The sequence below is a fragment of the Melitaea cinxia genome, chromosome 12, assembly GCF_905220565.1.
Source record: "Melitaea cinxia chromosome 12, ilMelCinx1.1, whole genome shotgun sequence".
Taxonomy (NCBI): domain Eukaryota; kingdom Metazoa; phylum Arthropoda; class Insecta; order Lepidoptera; family Nymphalidae; genus Melitaea; species Melitaea cinxia.
The window spans coordinates 4235577-4248557 of NC_059405.1; the positions used below are offsets into that span (position 1 = coordinate 4235577).

Here is a 12981-nt window from a genome sequence, read left to right on the forward strand (position 1 = left end):
TTATTCGAACACAACGAAAATGTGCCTGTTGAAATAGAAGTTTATTAATTTAAAACGATTTATCTTTTTAGACGTATCATTGTTGGCGTTAAAGTTTGAATCGCTTCTACATACGTCACGTGTTATGATAACAAATTCGTATATACGGCGAGGATATTTGCTTCGCCCTTATAAACGTCAATACGGGTTCGTCAGAGGCAGATTTCTGTAAAATCTTCCAGCTTGTTTATTTCGAAGCTGGCTCAGTGAACTGCTAATCGCCCAGTATGCAACTTGTCGTAGTGTCGATCCGCAAACACTCCGCAAGTCGCGCGCGCGGAATCTAGTTCGTCGTTATTTTTTTTTTTAAATAATTAGTGCTTTGTCAGCATCCTAATACGTTAGTATTCCGTGTTTAATTGAAGAACAGTGCTAAGTTTAGTATTATTTAAAATTAAATTTTGTTTTCTATCTCATTATTGTACTTTTGTGAATTAATATAAAAAAATGACCGCGACAGACAACAAGGAGGATGTTTACGCGGAGTTCGAAAAATTCGGTAGATTTCAATTGTTTCAATATATTTTAATATGTATACCAGTTGTAATGGTGTCGATGATGCATGTCAACTACATATTTGTCGCTGAAAATGTGAATCACAGGTAAATATAACAATTTTTATTAATTCCAAATATTTGTAAAGCTTTAATTAGCACATGAATGGTTTAGACTATAATGGTCTAAAATTTAATTAGCAAGGAATTAAAAAACATAAAATGGGATATTGCCTACGATATATCTAAATGCTATTTCTATTTTTATTTAATTATACTTATTTGCATTTTTATTTTCATTTTATTTTAAATTCAAATTTCTAAAATAAACTATTTATTAAAATATTATGTATTATATGTTATTCTTGGTTTTTAGCAACTACATTAAAAAAATATATCAATAAAATGTTTCTATTTGAAATAATATGTATTTAAGTAGTATAATAGTTTTGATACTTTTCTCTCCATAGGTATATCTTTTTACTTTGGACAAATATAAATAAGGCAAATATTAATTGCAAAATGTATTAAGGCACTATTTTTTTAAAAATACATATTGTTCATACAATGAAATTCCTTTGAAAATGTTTTTAATGTAGATTGTAATAAAATTATATTCTTAATTATTTGTACGTTCTCTAATAGCACACAAAAGATTTCGATTAGCACACAAAAGATTTCCGATGAAGTAAGTTGAGGAAGAATTTAAAACTTAAAAACAGGTCCTGTGAAAGTTTCGGTGTATCGGTTATAATTTTGCCTGCATTAGCATTATCGAAAGCGCAGTCAGTCAATTTTCTCTCTCGATCTCGTAGACGTTATTTATCCGTATCTCTTACGTTATAATATAAACATGTAAAAACACGATTAGGAAAAAAATATATAGATTTACGCAACGAATAAAACATTCCCGTTTTATAACTACTTAACTTCGGCTATTTATTGATAATTTATAATATATATATATCGAATTTAAAGGTTGTTCAGAATGAACGATTAATATGAGTATTATTTTTCTGGCCAGTAATGCAATGGGGACAATGGATACATCAAAAATAAAAACTTTTAAGGATGAGAACATAAACTATGAAGTTTATGTTGGTAAAACGTACGTTGGTTATGTACGTGAAATAGAAAAATAATCTATACAATTACATACAATTATATTTCTAGCTTTCTTATATTAAGATGTTGGTTTTTTTGCATGAACAATATAAATCTACTGGCGCCTTTTTAATTTTTACTATTCAATTTTACTTAGGTAGTAATTCCTTAACTATAGGCATATTAAATTTATTCGACAAAACAGTTAATGACGAGATTTCGTAAATTGTATTGGATGTAGAATGAATACTACATAACAGCCAATTTGCAATGCAAGAGCTTGGTAAATTAAGCTTCTTATCATTTTTCCAACCGAGAGCGTTTTGTGCAGGCTAAAGGTATCTACGGGCTCCAGGTTCAGGCTTAATTATTACGTATACTTTCCTACTGGCATTTCCATAGGTATGTATTGGTATCATTTAAATGTACTCGTATGCATCTAATACTTATTTACATTTATTATTTAAATTAAAATATGAAAGTCACCACTTAAAGATATAGTAGGAATATTTAAATGTTAAAAAAATAACAATTACATTTTAACTCTGGTTTGATTTTTTTTCTATATTTTATACAATTCTATATATTTTTTATTTATTCATATTAATTACTATCCTATTTCACAATTTGAATAAAAGATAAATTAAATAAATACCCTCATCTAACCATTATTTTTAAATGATACGTAAATTTACTCGTTGTTTTAAAATTATCGAAAAATTCTTTTGAAACTGTTTTCGAGCGCTTTCATTGGTACAGGACGCCGCATTATAGTTGTAATACTATTTTATCCGACTTAAAAAAAGGAGAAGGTTTCTCAATTCGATCGTATTTTTTTTAATGCGTGTTCGCGGATAACTTTGTCGTTTCTGAACCGAATTTGATGATTATAGGAGATATCCCAACGGTGGAATGGAAACCGGGATCTGATGATGGCATCCCAGAGAAATCGAGGGTAACCTTCGAAAATCGTAGAGGCGACTAGTACGTTTGTTAATTTTTTCGTCTACTTATTTTGTATTATTTGTTGATTAAATTGTAGTCGGTTTTTTTCGTTTGCTAGTAAACACAATTATTACTTAAAACAATCTATTCTTATGTATGTTAATAAACAGTGTACCCACTTTATATTAGTATTATTTTACCTCAAGTATTACCTACTAATCTTGAAATTATCTTAAGATAGATAACTTTTTGTTAAATGAGATTTTCTTAATTTTACATCTTCTGTTGGCAATCAAGTCACGTGAGGCGTAATTTAATAGATTATATGTATAAAAAATAACAATTAAAGCTTAATAACCATAAAATCATTCGTTATTTTGACTCTTTGTTTTCAAATACTATTAGATTGCGTGTAGACAGCACCGCAGCCAAGAAAACCGGATCAGAACCGGATCGAATGTCTGTCTGTGTACACGAATAAAAACGGTACTGGGACCTGGGCACACCCGAATCAATGCTGGAGTGGATCGGAATCGGGTGGAAATCAGACTGACTACTAGTGTCGTGTCTTCAAAACTCAAAACAATTTCCACCTGCATTTTTTGTGAAAATATTTTTTACAATCTATATATTTTAAATTGTAAGTTTTAAAACATTTTAAATAAATTTCTTATATATAAAAAGAGTTATTAGTAGTAATATAATGTTATAAATAACTCAGTTGTCAGACCTTAAAGCCGCATCGGATATAAAACCGTGTACGGTTTGCGGTTTCGATTCGATGCAGTGAATTCGACTTTGTGACGTCATTTGTACGCATCCTTTTTTTCTGTTTATTTTTTTAATTAATTGATCAATCATCTTCATCATATATTCAGAAAAATAATCAGATATGTATATGAATGGATACATCTATTTTCTCGAAGACCTGACATTTAAAACCAAAGTTCATCTTCATACTAGAATTATGATAGATACAGTTGACAACTTCAGTCTTCTTGTCCCCGGAATCATTAATCTGTTGTTGAAAGAACAAAGATGACATTTTCTTATAGATGTTTAAGAAAGGATCTCCGACCGAAAGGAAGACCGCAAGACCAGCGTCAGCTTTCGATTAAAACAAGATTCATTAAAATTAATACACACAGAAAAAAGTTAAGAGGTATAATACAACGGTGGTCGGCGAAAAAATAGTCAAGTAAATACGCATTATTAGTTAATAACTCGAAAAGTACTTCTCAGATCAGAATTCATTTATTTTGAACGAAATAGACTCGGAAGTGATTTAAAAATCAATTTTGATGTTGCGTATTTTGTTGATGAAAATTGTAAGGTAAATATCGTGCTACAATTATTAGAAACAAAGTAGCAATGATCAATGTGACAAGAGTTGATACCGGGAGGGATCACAACGGACATTTAGTATTTCAGAAAACCAAAAAAATAAAATATAATACAATCGAATTGAGAACCTCTTCCTTCTTTGGAAATCGGCTAAAAAGTACTTATAATCAATTGAATTCTTTAGACTATGTTTAAGTAATTTGTTCTGTTTTGTCATTTATTTAAGTAAATGGTAATAAATATGTCTATATTATTATAATATAGTATAATATTTTAATAATGAAACAAGATCATTCATATATTACCTACGTTAAATAAATATCATTTAAAGTACCTACATTTTATAAATGCAATTACTACATTTATTTATAAGTGTAACGTAGCAACATGTAGCGAGGAAAAGATCTTCAAAAATGCAGTTTGGTATTTCTTACTCTCATATAATGTTGTATCGCCGAATTTTTAAGTCGGTCATTTTGTAAATATCTTAACGGTAGGTTACTCACTGCTTCATACTAACCAACTAGCCTTAATATTATTATTACACACTGTCAACCTTTGGCATTCACTGGATAGACGTTTATAATAGTGCCATCACACTAGCCTAGCGGTCATCGTGCGAAGAGAAAAGTCAACAACACGTGACGTCAATACTTAGTAGCCTTTACGCGCTACTTAGAAAGGGTCATTTTGATCGAATCCAGTTTGCTCAATTATTTTGTAACTACGAGGAAAATGTGTTGCAATATTTAAAACAAATTTGAATATGGCCAAAGATGTAATAAATATAACCGTTTTTGTATTATTTTGTGAAAAAAGAAAGACTAACATTTATCAAAATTAAACTTATTTTTTCTTCTTCTTTTTTTTTTGTTATTTTTAATATGTTCTCTGAAACTGTATGCTTCGTTAATAATTCTTAAAGGGTACTTTTTCATTTCTTATTTTCATCAATTGACTTTAATAACAGTTTAATTTATATCACTCAAGGAAATATTGATAACTGCGCCTCCAACACGCGCATGTGTTTCAATTACGATGGATATTGTATGTCATTGTAATTTAGGTTTCTCCAATGTCATGTAAATTCATCGTATTTGATATTTAAATACGCAATGAATAATCATCATCTCTACCTTTACGGTACAATCAAATTCGACTAGCCCGTTGGCGCAGTTTGTAGTGACCCTGCTCTCTGTTCCGTGGGTTGCGGGTTCGATTCCTGCCTGAGTCTGGGTGTTATATTTGTATTTTTGTATCTATATATGTATTATTTCTGTATATTTATCAAAAAAAAAAAATATAAATTAGCCATAACAGCCGCATTAGCGTAAGTCGCTTACAGTAGGAACAGACGACCACGTGTCATAAGATAAAAGCTATAAATAGTTTTAGTATCAAAGCCAAGAGATATAATTATGCTTTTGTTCCAGGTGCCTGGTGCCAGAATGTGAAGGTCCACAGAACCCGAGCGTGGAGATACCAGAATGGTGGCCCGAAGGAGTTAATGCTAGATGTTTAAAACCGGTTGTAGATATGAACAAATATGACAGGATAAACCAAACATGTTCCAATAACACGTTTCAAGAAGTACTGGAAGAATGCCACGAATGGGTATACGAAAACAACAATTCCATCGTTGCTGAGGTAGGAACGAGGTGTACGCAGAAAATTGCAAAAAAAGTATTGAATGATTGATTGGTTCAATAAAAAAATAAAAAATAAAAACGTATTTTCCCATGAATTAATCTTATTGACATTTATTCTTCAAAATTAAAATTCGTATCGTATTCATCATAGTAAATTGTCACTTGATATAAATCTGATATTTTTAATCGTAACATCTCATGATAAAATTCATTTTTTATTATTAACATTTAAATTTTAAATTTGTTTAAAAAAATCCAACTGCTGGCTTTGAGATATACAGGCCTAAGACGGGCAGCAGCGTCTTCGGTGCGACAAAGCCAGCCCTGCGGTCACCAACCCGCCTGCCCAGCGTGGTGACTATGGGCAAAACACATGAGTTTACCTCATGTTTGGCGCGAACTTGTGGTGGCCTATGTCCAGCAGTGGACTGTATTAGGCTGAAGTGATAATTAAAAAAAAGTCTTAAATTACTTAAAACCTCGTTGCTTTTTAGCTTTTACATATGAAAATATCAACTCCTGATTTAGTGCTATTTTCTTGATCTTTTCAAATAATTTTTAGTTTTCTGATTTACCTAATAATTACTTAATTTTTTTTTAATTCATTAATCGCACACAAGATGAAGCTAGGATCAAAATATTGTCAAATTTTTTGACCGATCAGTATCACTTAAAATCAGTAGGAAGTGACTATACGTTGTATCCGTAAAAGCATCCATAACAAGATATATTTAGAATTTTGAGACAGATTTGTCACCTACGATCAAGATTACATGACATGGTAGGTCCACACAAAAGTCATACATTAGCAGTGCAGACATTGATAGACATTTAACACAATATTTGAGATATCATCTTGTCTCAGAGATACACAGATGGTCCATACCAGAATATACCACTGAAATAAAACAAAGATTCTATGTAATTATACATATATATAATGTATATATAATATGTAATTATAATTATACTTATAATTGTGTTTTAGATACATACAATTAATAAGTGATTATGTGTGATCCCGCTGACAAAATACATACCTATATAACTATCATCTAGCATATGAGATATAGAGTAGGAAGACACAACATGGGTTATGAATAATTAGATTAGATTAGTGAATAACATATAAAAGATCGAAGATTAAAATTTGGCTAGCATAAAAGTAGCATTTTATTTTCTTAATTTTTTCTTATTCGATAGTGAAGATGTGTTATGAAAACCAGCATAGTTTGAGACTCCTACAAATATATATGCATATAAAAGAAAAGCAAAAGATTTTAAATTGCAACCGGATACTAACCGGCTGTTTTAGTTCGCTAGTTGTCCTAAGTAGGTGCGCAATATCTTAGCTAAGTTAAATATAATTACGAGGCGTCTCGGTCTGAACACATAATAAAACTTATATAATTAAATGCTGTGTGGTTACGGCAGTAAAGAATATAGCTACCCCTTTCTTTCCGTGGGTGTCGTTAGAGGCGACTAAGGAACAACACAGTTCCACTACCACCTTGGACCTTATTAAGCCGACCGATGGCGGCGTAACCATCCAACTGTTAGCTTTCAAATACACAAGACGAAGACGGGCAGCAGTGTCTTCGGTGCGACAAAGCCAAAGCCAACCAACCCGTCTGCCCAGCGTGGTAACTATGGGCAAAACACATTAGTTCGCGTCATTTTAGGGAGGTCTTTGTCCTGCAGTGGACTTTGGTAGGCTGAGTTGATGACGATGATAATTAATTGCTATTCTTAGTTTCTCACTCAGTTAAATTTATTAGATTATTTACATAAGTGGCTCTAATTATCTTTATTATATTTATAGCTTGTTTCAATATCTATTTACCAGTTTCATTCCGATATAATATTTAAATCGATAGCATTATAATAAATCTCTTTTATACAACGTTAATTGACCTCCTTAATTTTTTTTACAAATACTTTAGTATTTACACTTTGAGTATGTACTATAAAAAAGTCGTTTAAAACAGACAAGCTTAAATAGGTGTCAAGGACGGTCGTTGTCCTAATGAAAAATAGTTCGTGGTTTACAAATTTTATTATTTATTTATCTAACAACTGGTTATAAATATTGGTTTATCTCAAATGTGTTTGATGTAACTTAAATAAGTTATAAACTTGCTTTAGACACAGTATATCGAGTAAATGATGGAATGTGTTGTTTTGAAACAATCCAACGGAAAATGTGGACCAAAGCAAATTTTAGCGAGTGGTTCGATTATTTTTTATTTGTCAATTTTACGTAGGAGCCATTCATTAATTAGTTAAGGCTTTTAAGGGGAGAGGGGATTGAAAAAACATCTACATATTCATACTTTGGGAGTATATTTTCAAAGTCAATATTTTATATTAGAAATCGCGCGGTCAAATGGTTTGGCGGGGATAATATTTCATATGCGTCTGGAAGGTAAAAAACGTATTAGCATAGCTGTTTATTGCTATACTTATTTTACAAAAAAATGAATATTGTAAAATATAATAAAAGAATCACATTAGGATGTATGGCGTGTTTTATTTTTAATTAGTATCGCATCGTGTAGGTACAAAAAATGTCAAAAGAATATTGTCTGGATTCAAAAGTCAAAAATTGCCAAAAACATCCTTACCTAATTAATTAATGGTTCCTTAGCTATTTCTAGATGACTTTGGAATACCTATAAATACTATAGAAATACGATATAAATAAATAAAATATTATTAAAAAAATATTTTGATAAAACGATTTTATAGTTTTTAAAATAAGTCTTAAAGTAGATGAGAACACATTTTCCTTAACGATTAATTTTGTCGTTAGATCGCTGTCTTTCTTAATGTTTTATAATGCAAGTATAATTTATTTATAAAACTGGAAGTATAAAAATCTCTACCTCCTTTATTTATCTTTTATTTTGGATATTATTTTTTTTGAATGATTTCAAAAACCACAGAACATGTTTTCGATGGCAAAAAATATACAAGAAGCAGTAAACGATAAAAAAAAAAGTTTAGCCTAATCTTAGTGACTCGTTCACGACATCCAAACAGTGTATTTCCAAAAAATATATTTAAATGCAAGAATGAAGTCACAAATAGGAGGTATTCAGCTTATATAAGTGTCCTATGTGTCTCTTTATAGGGAACCGGAATATGATTGCGAACCTAAAGCTTTAAAGAATATTTCTTAGTCCCTTTTATATAATACCTCGCTTACTTAACTTGGTGATGTAACCAGTTTTTCTAAGAGCAATTAATTGGTATTTTTTATACCGCAAATAGAAGTATTTTTTTATTATTATGGAAAGGCACACAAGAGCCGTTTAAATAAATGTGGTTTTTACTTGTTAAGATAGCATTCTATAAATATCATTCGAACGGACAAGAACTTCAAGACAAGTCTCAACATAGAGTTTATTTTTTATTTAAAAGCGCATAAATTTAATAATGCATGATAGTCAATCAAATACAAACAAAACGAAGTTGTTTCCACGTAATATGGTGGGTATTACGCGTAAACAGGTTGAGCTAGGGATTATTATCATCCAAGTGAATAAACCTGTTAAGGGTACAATGTATTCCAACAGGAAAAAAATTCTCGTTTAAAATAGTTCTAGTGCGTTTCTACGTCGTCTAAAAATAGTACTTTACTTGAAGACCATTGACTTATTGAATAGATATTGCGTTATTTTATAACTAGCCGGTTCTTATGGCTTTACGGGCATTGAAATTTTTTGTTTTTGAAGTGAAACTTTTTTGGTTTTGTTTATATTTGAAACCAAAATGCGTCACAATAAAGAATTAAACATAAATATGTCGGAGAAAACGCGTAAGGGACGCGTTATGCATGGCATAGAAAAAATAAATCAACTGTTCAAAATTTTGCCAACTCAAGTTTCAAATTTCGAAAATAAGTTATGTACATAGGAAACTGAACGTTGAACGAACACACGCGTTGACACCCGCTATGATATTAATTATATATTATTATTTTTAATGCTCTTCTATAAGTAGTATAGGTATTTTTATAAATATAACATTTTACAAATGTACCAGACAGGTTCCTAGAATAAAGTGTTCAAACAAACTAACCACTGTATTAAATCAGTATTGATTTGAAAATAAAATAATTATCGACGAGCGTGACTTTATGCAAACGCAATAGACATTTGTAGTATTTACAGGTTATTATAAATACTAAAGGAATGTCTAGAGAACAAGCGTGAAATAATTTTTCTTTTATTTACAGCTTAATTTGGGTTGCCAGGCGTGGAAAGCGTCCCTCGTTGGAACCGTGCACAATGCAGGAATGATTTTGTCAATGATGGTCACTGGATGGATAGCCGACAAGTAAATATATTTTTAAATACATACAATGAACTTTTTAAATAATTCTACGTAATTATACCTAAACATTGTTGTATCTTTCAGAATTGGAAGAAAACCTACTGTAATTATTTGCTCAGTCGGTGGTTTGGTCGGCGTGCTGAAAATATTTGTCACAAATTATTATTTATATCTTGGCATTGAATTTACGGAATCAGTTCTCGTATCAGGACTTTATACTATTGCTGTCGTTTTATGTAAGTTATTTGGTTTTATGAATCTATTGAAAAATAAAATAAAAGGTTATTTGATATAAAAACTTATTAAAGAACCTTTAATTAATAAATTTAACAAAAACGTTCATTCAGACATTATAAACTACCTACACTTATATAACTTATTAGTTACTGTGATTTTTGTTTACTTGAACCGAAAACTCAGAAATGGCTTCTAACCAATATTTTATTAACCTTCTAATCATTTATTTTCAGTGATAGAAGTTGGAGGAGATTCAAAACGAGTACTTGGTGGCGTGGTCTTTTCGTACGCGGTTTACGTCGGAGAAGTACTTTTTGCGTTCATAGCAATGGGCTTGAAATATTGGAAGCTTTTAATTATAGTAGTATATGCTCCTACTATACTATTCGTATCATATTTGATACTGCTAAGGGAAAGTGTGAGATGGCAAATGATTAGAGGTAAAACAAATGACGCCAAGAACACTTTGAAAATCACAGCAAAGATTAACAAACTAAAAGTTACAACTGAAGAAATCGACGAAATTAGCGAAGCAGATCTTCGTCTCAAGTTCGATGTCGTAGTACAGAAAGAGAAAGAGAAAATAAGAGACATTTTAGCGTCAAAGGAGATTATGATACGTTTAGCTGTTATCTCTTTCTGCTTTTTCGCTTCAAGTTTTATGTACTACGGCCTAATAATACATTCAGTTTTGTTACCAGGAAACAAATACACAAACTTTGTTCTTTCGTCGCTCACAGCATTCCCAGGGGATTACTTAGCGTTCGTTAGTTTCAAAAAATTTGGAAGAAATATATCTCTACAAGTAGCCTTCGTGGCCGCCGCGGTATTACTCATTAGTCAATCTTATACACCTGACGGTAAGTCAATACAGACATTAAATATTTTTACTAGGCTATTAGATTGTCAGGTTATGTTGAAAATAATTTGATTATAATGGTTAGTTCAATTTTGCAGAATGCTTATATAGAATTTGATGAACATTTAAAAATAAATCACGCAACAATGTACATTTATTTCTAAATTATTATTTTATTTTTGCAGATTTGTCCTGGTTAAAGATTACATTATTTTTATTCGGAAAGTGCGCAGTGGCTTTTTGCTTTACGGGAGTGTATACATACAGTCTGGAATTATTCCCTACTAGTGTTCGGGGTACTCTCGTTGGGTTTGGCAACACAGCAGCTAGGGTGGGCAGCATGCTGGCGCCACTTACACCTCTTTTGGTAATTGATTTTAATTTGTTACTTGTGTAATCAACGTTATTTGAATTAAAAAAAAAATAACAGTTAAACATTTGAATAATCTATCTATATAATAAAAATCGCTAAACCGTCGAGATTAGCTAAATAATTCCATCTATTTTGTAAGTTTTCTAATGATTTGTTTTACGAAATGAGACATTAAGAAAATTGTGCAGAAAGTTGCAAATTTCAGATAACTTAACGATTTTATTTAAGCTGCACGCGTTTGACAGTTCACAAAACAAAACGTCTTTAGGGTCAGCTAGATCAATTCGATTAAATCTCGTTTCCTTTCATAATAAAGCTGCTTAGTGTTCAATATTGAAATTGCACCTACATACCTACATAATGTTTCGTAACGCTGTCATGATGTTCATTTATATCCACTACAAACAATTTTCTAATTTCACGAGTTGTAATTAATGCTAACTTTGTAAGACATATTTATTAGCTATAAATAATATCTAGCTGACCCGGTGAACTTCCTACTGTCATTTTATTACCAAAGGTATACACAATGAATTATCATTTTTTTATGCAAGCCTTTACCTGACGGTACTGAAGATAAAAAATAATTATCCAATTTGGGACAGTTGCTTGGACATTATGCGCGTAATACTCCCGTGTAGTGTAAGGCATTAGGGTCGGGAACGCGCTTGAAATGCTGCTGGTATTGCAAGCGTCCATAGGACTTTCATTTTTATTTATGTACAAGATTTATGACTGTATTTAATATAATATTTCCAAATATTTTCCAGGGCGGTGAACTCGACTCTCTACCATCGATCCTGTTCGCTTCGACCGCTGTAATAGGTTCCCTTCTACTAACGTTCATTCCTGAAACGAAAAATCTACCAATGTTCGACACGATAGCTCAAATAGAGCACCATAAATCTAAACTTATGACACATTTATAAGTTATAATTAGTCATATATTTACGTATGTCGATTGTGCTCATAAATATTTACTTAAGTATTGAAATTAATAGAAAAAGAGCGAAAACATTACACAAAAGTCGTTTTGTAACGTAACAACTGTCGATTATAAAGTAGGACAAAGACAAAACAGCTGTTATTAGCATGTGTACATATAAATGCATTTCATTTTAAGAGAAAATGAAAAAAAGTTAAATAGAGTATTATATGTGCAGCATTAGAATTAATTATGATTTAGCAAGTAAGGGACCAATTTTTTTATGTATTTAGAAAATTGCTACGATTTACAGGAGTTTCTTTCTGTATAATATTTTCTATTCTATGTGGTAAGATGTCGTTCTATTGTATTGTATTTATTTATTGACTAAACAGAGCCAGTGGAAGTTTAAAAAATAAAAAGAATGATAGTTTTTTATCATGACTGTTATGTTACTGTATCGTTTTATTTATCCCCAGAAAAATGTATTTATTTATACTGATTGTCATTTTTTTTTCTAAAAGGAGCAAAACGAAGACATGATTCATGTATTCATTACAATACAAAATTATGAAATTATAAATAAAATATGAAAATAATAAAGTATTTTAAACACTTATAGAGCCTTTAACGATAATGTAGGACTCTAAATGTATGTTATATTTATAAAATAA

General features: G+C 30.8%; 1 protein-coding gene across 1 annotated transcript; it reads left to right on the forward strand.

Annotated features, from left to right (window-relative positions):
• Positions 1-450: 450 nt before the first annotated feature.
• Positions 451-12762, forward strand: LOC123658375 (organic cation transporter protein-like). The gene is made up of 7 exons (XM_045593807.1): positions 451-641; positions 5360-5573; positions 9816-9916; positions 9998-10149; positions 10384-11010; positions 11195-11376; positions 12153-12762. The coding sequence occupies exons 1-7, from the start codon at positions 487-489 to the stop codon at positions 12309-12311; spliced, it is 1590 nt and encodes a 529-aa protein (XP_045449763.1). The 5' UTR covers positions 451-486; the 3' UTR covers positions 12312-12762.
• Positions 12763-12981: the final 219 nt, after the last annotated feature.

Bases quoted from the DNA above. Each gene is read 5' to 3' on its own strand.
- LOC123658375 (XM_045593807.1), top strand. From the start codon at position 487: ATGACCGCGACAGACAACAAGGAGGATGTTTACGCGGAGTTCGAAAAA. The intron at 642-5,359 runs GTAAATATAACA...CTTTTGTTCCAG, and splicing joins GCTGAAAATGTGAATCACAG to GTGCCTGGTGCCAGAATGTG. The intron at 5,574-9,815 runs GTAGGAACGAGG...TTTTATTTACAG, and splicing joins ACAATTCCATCGTTGCTGAG to CTTAATTTGGGTTGCCAGGC.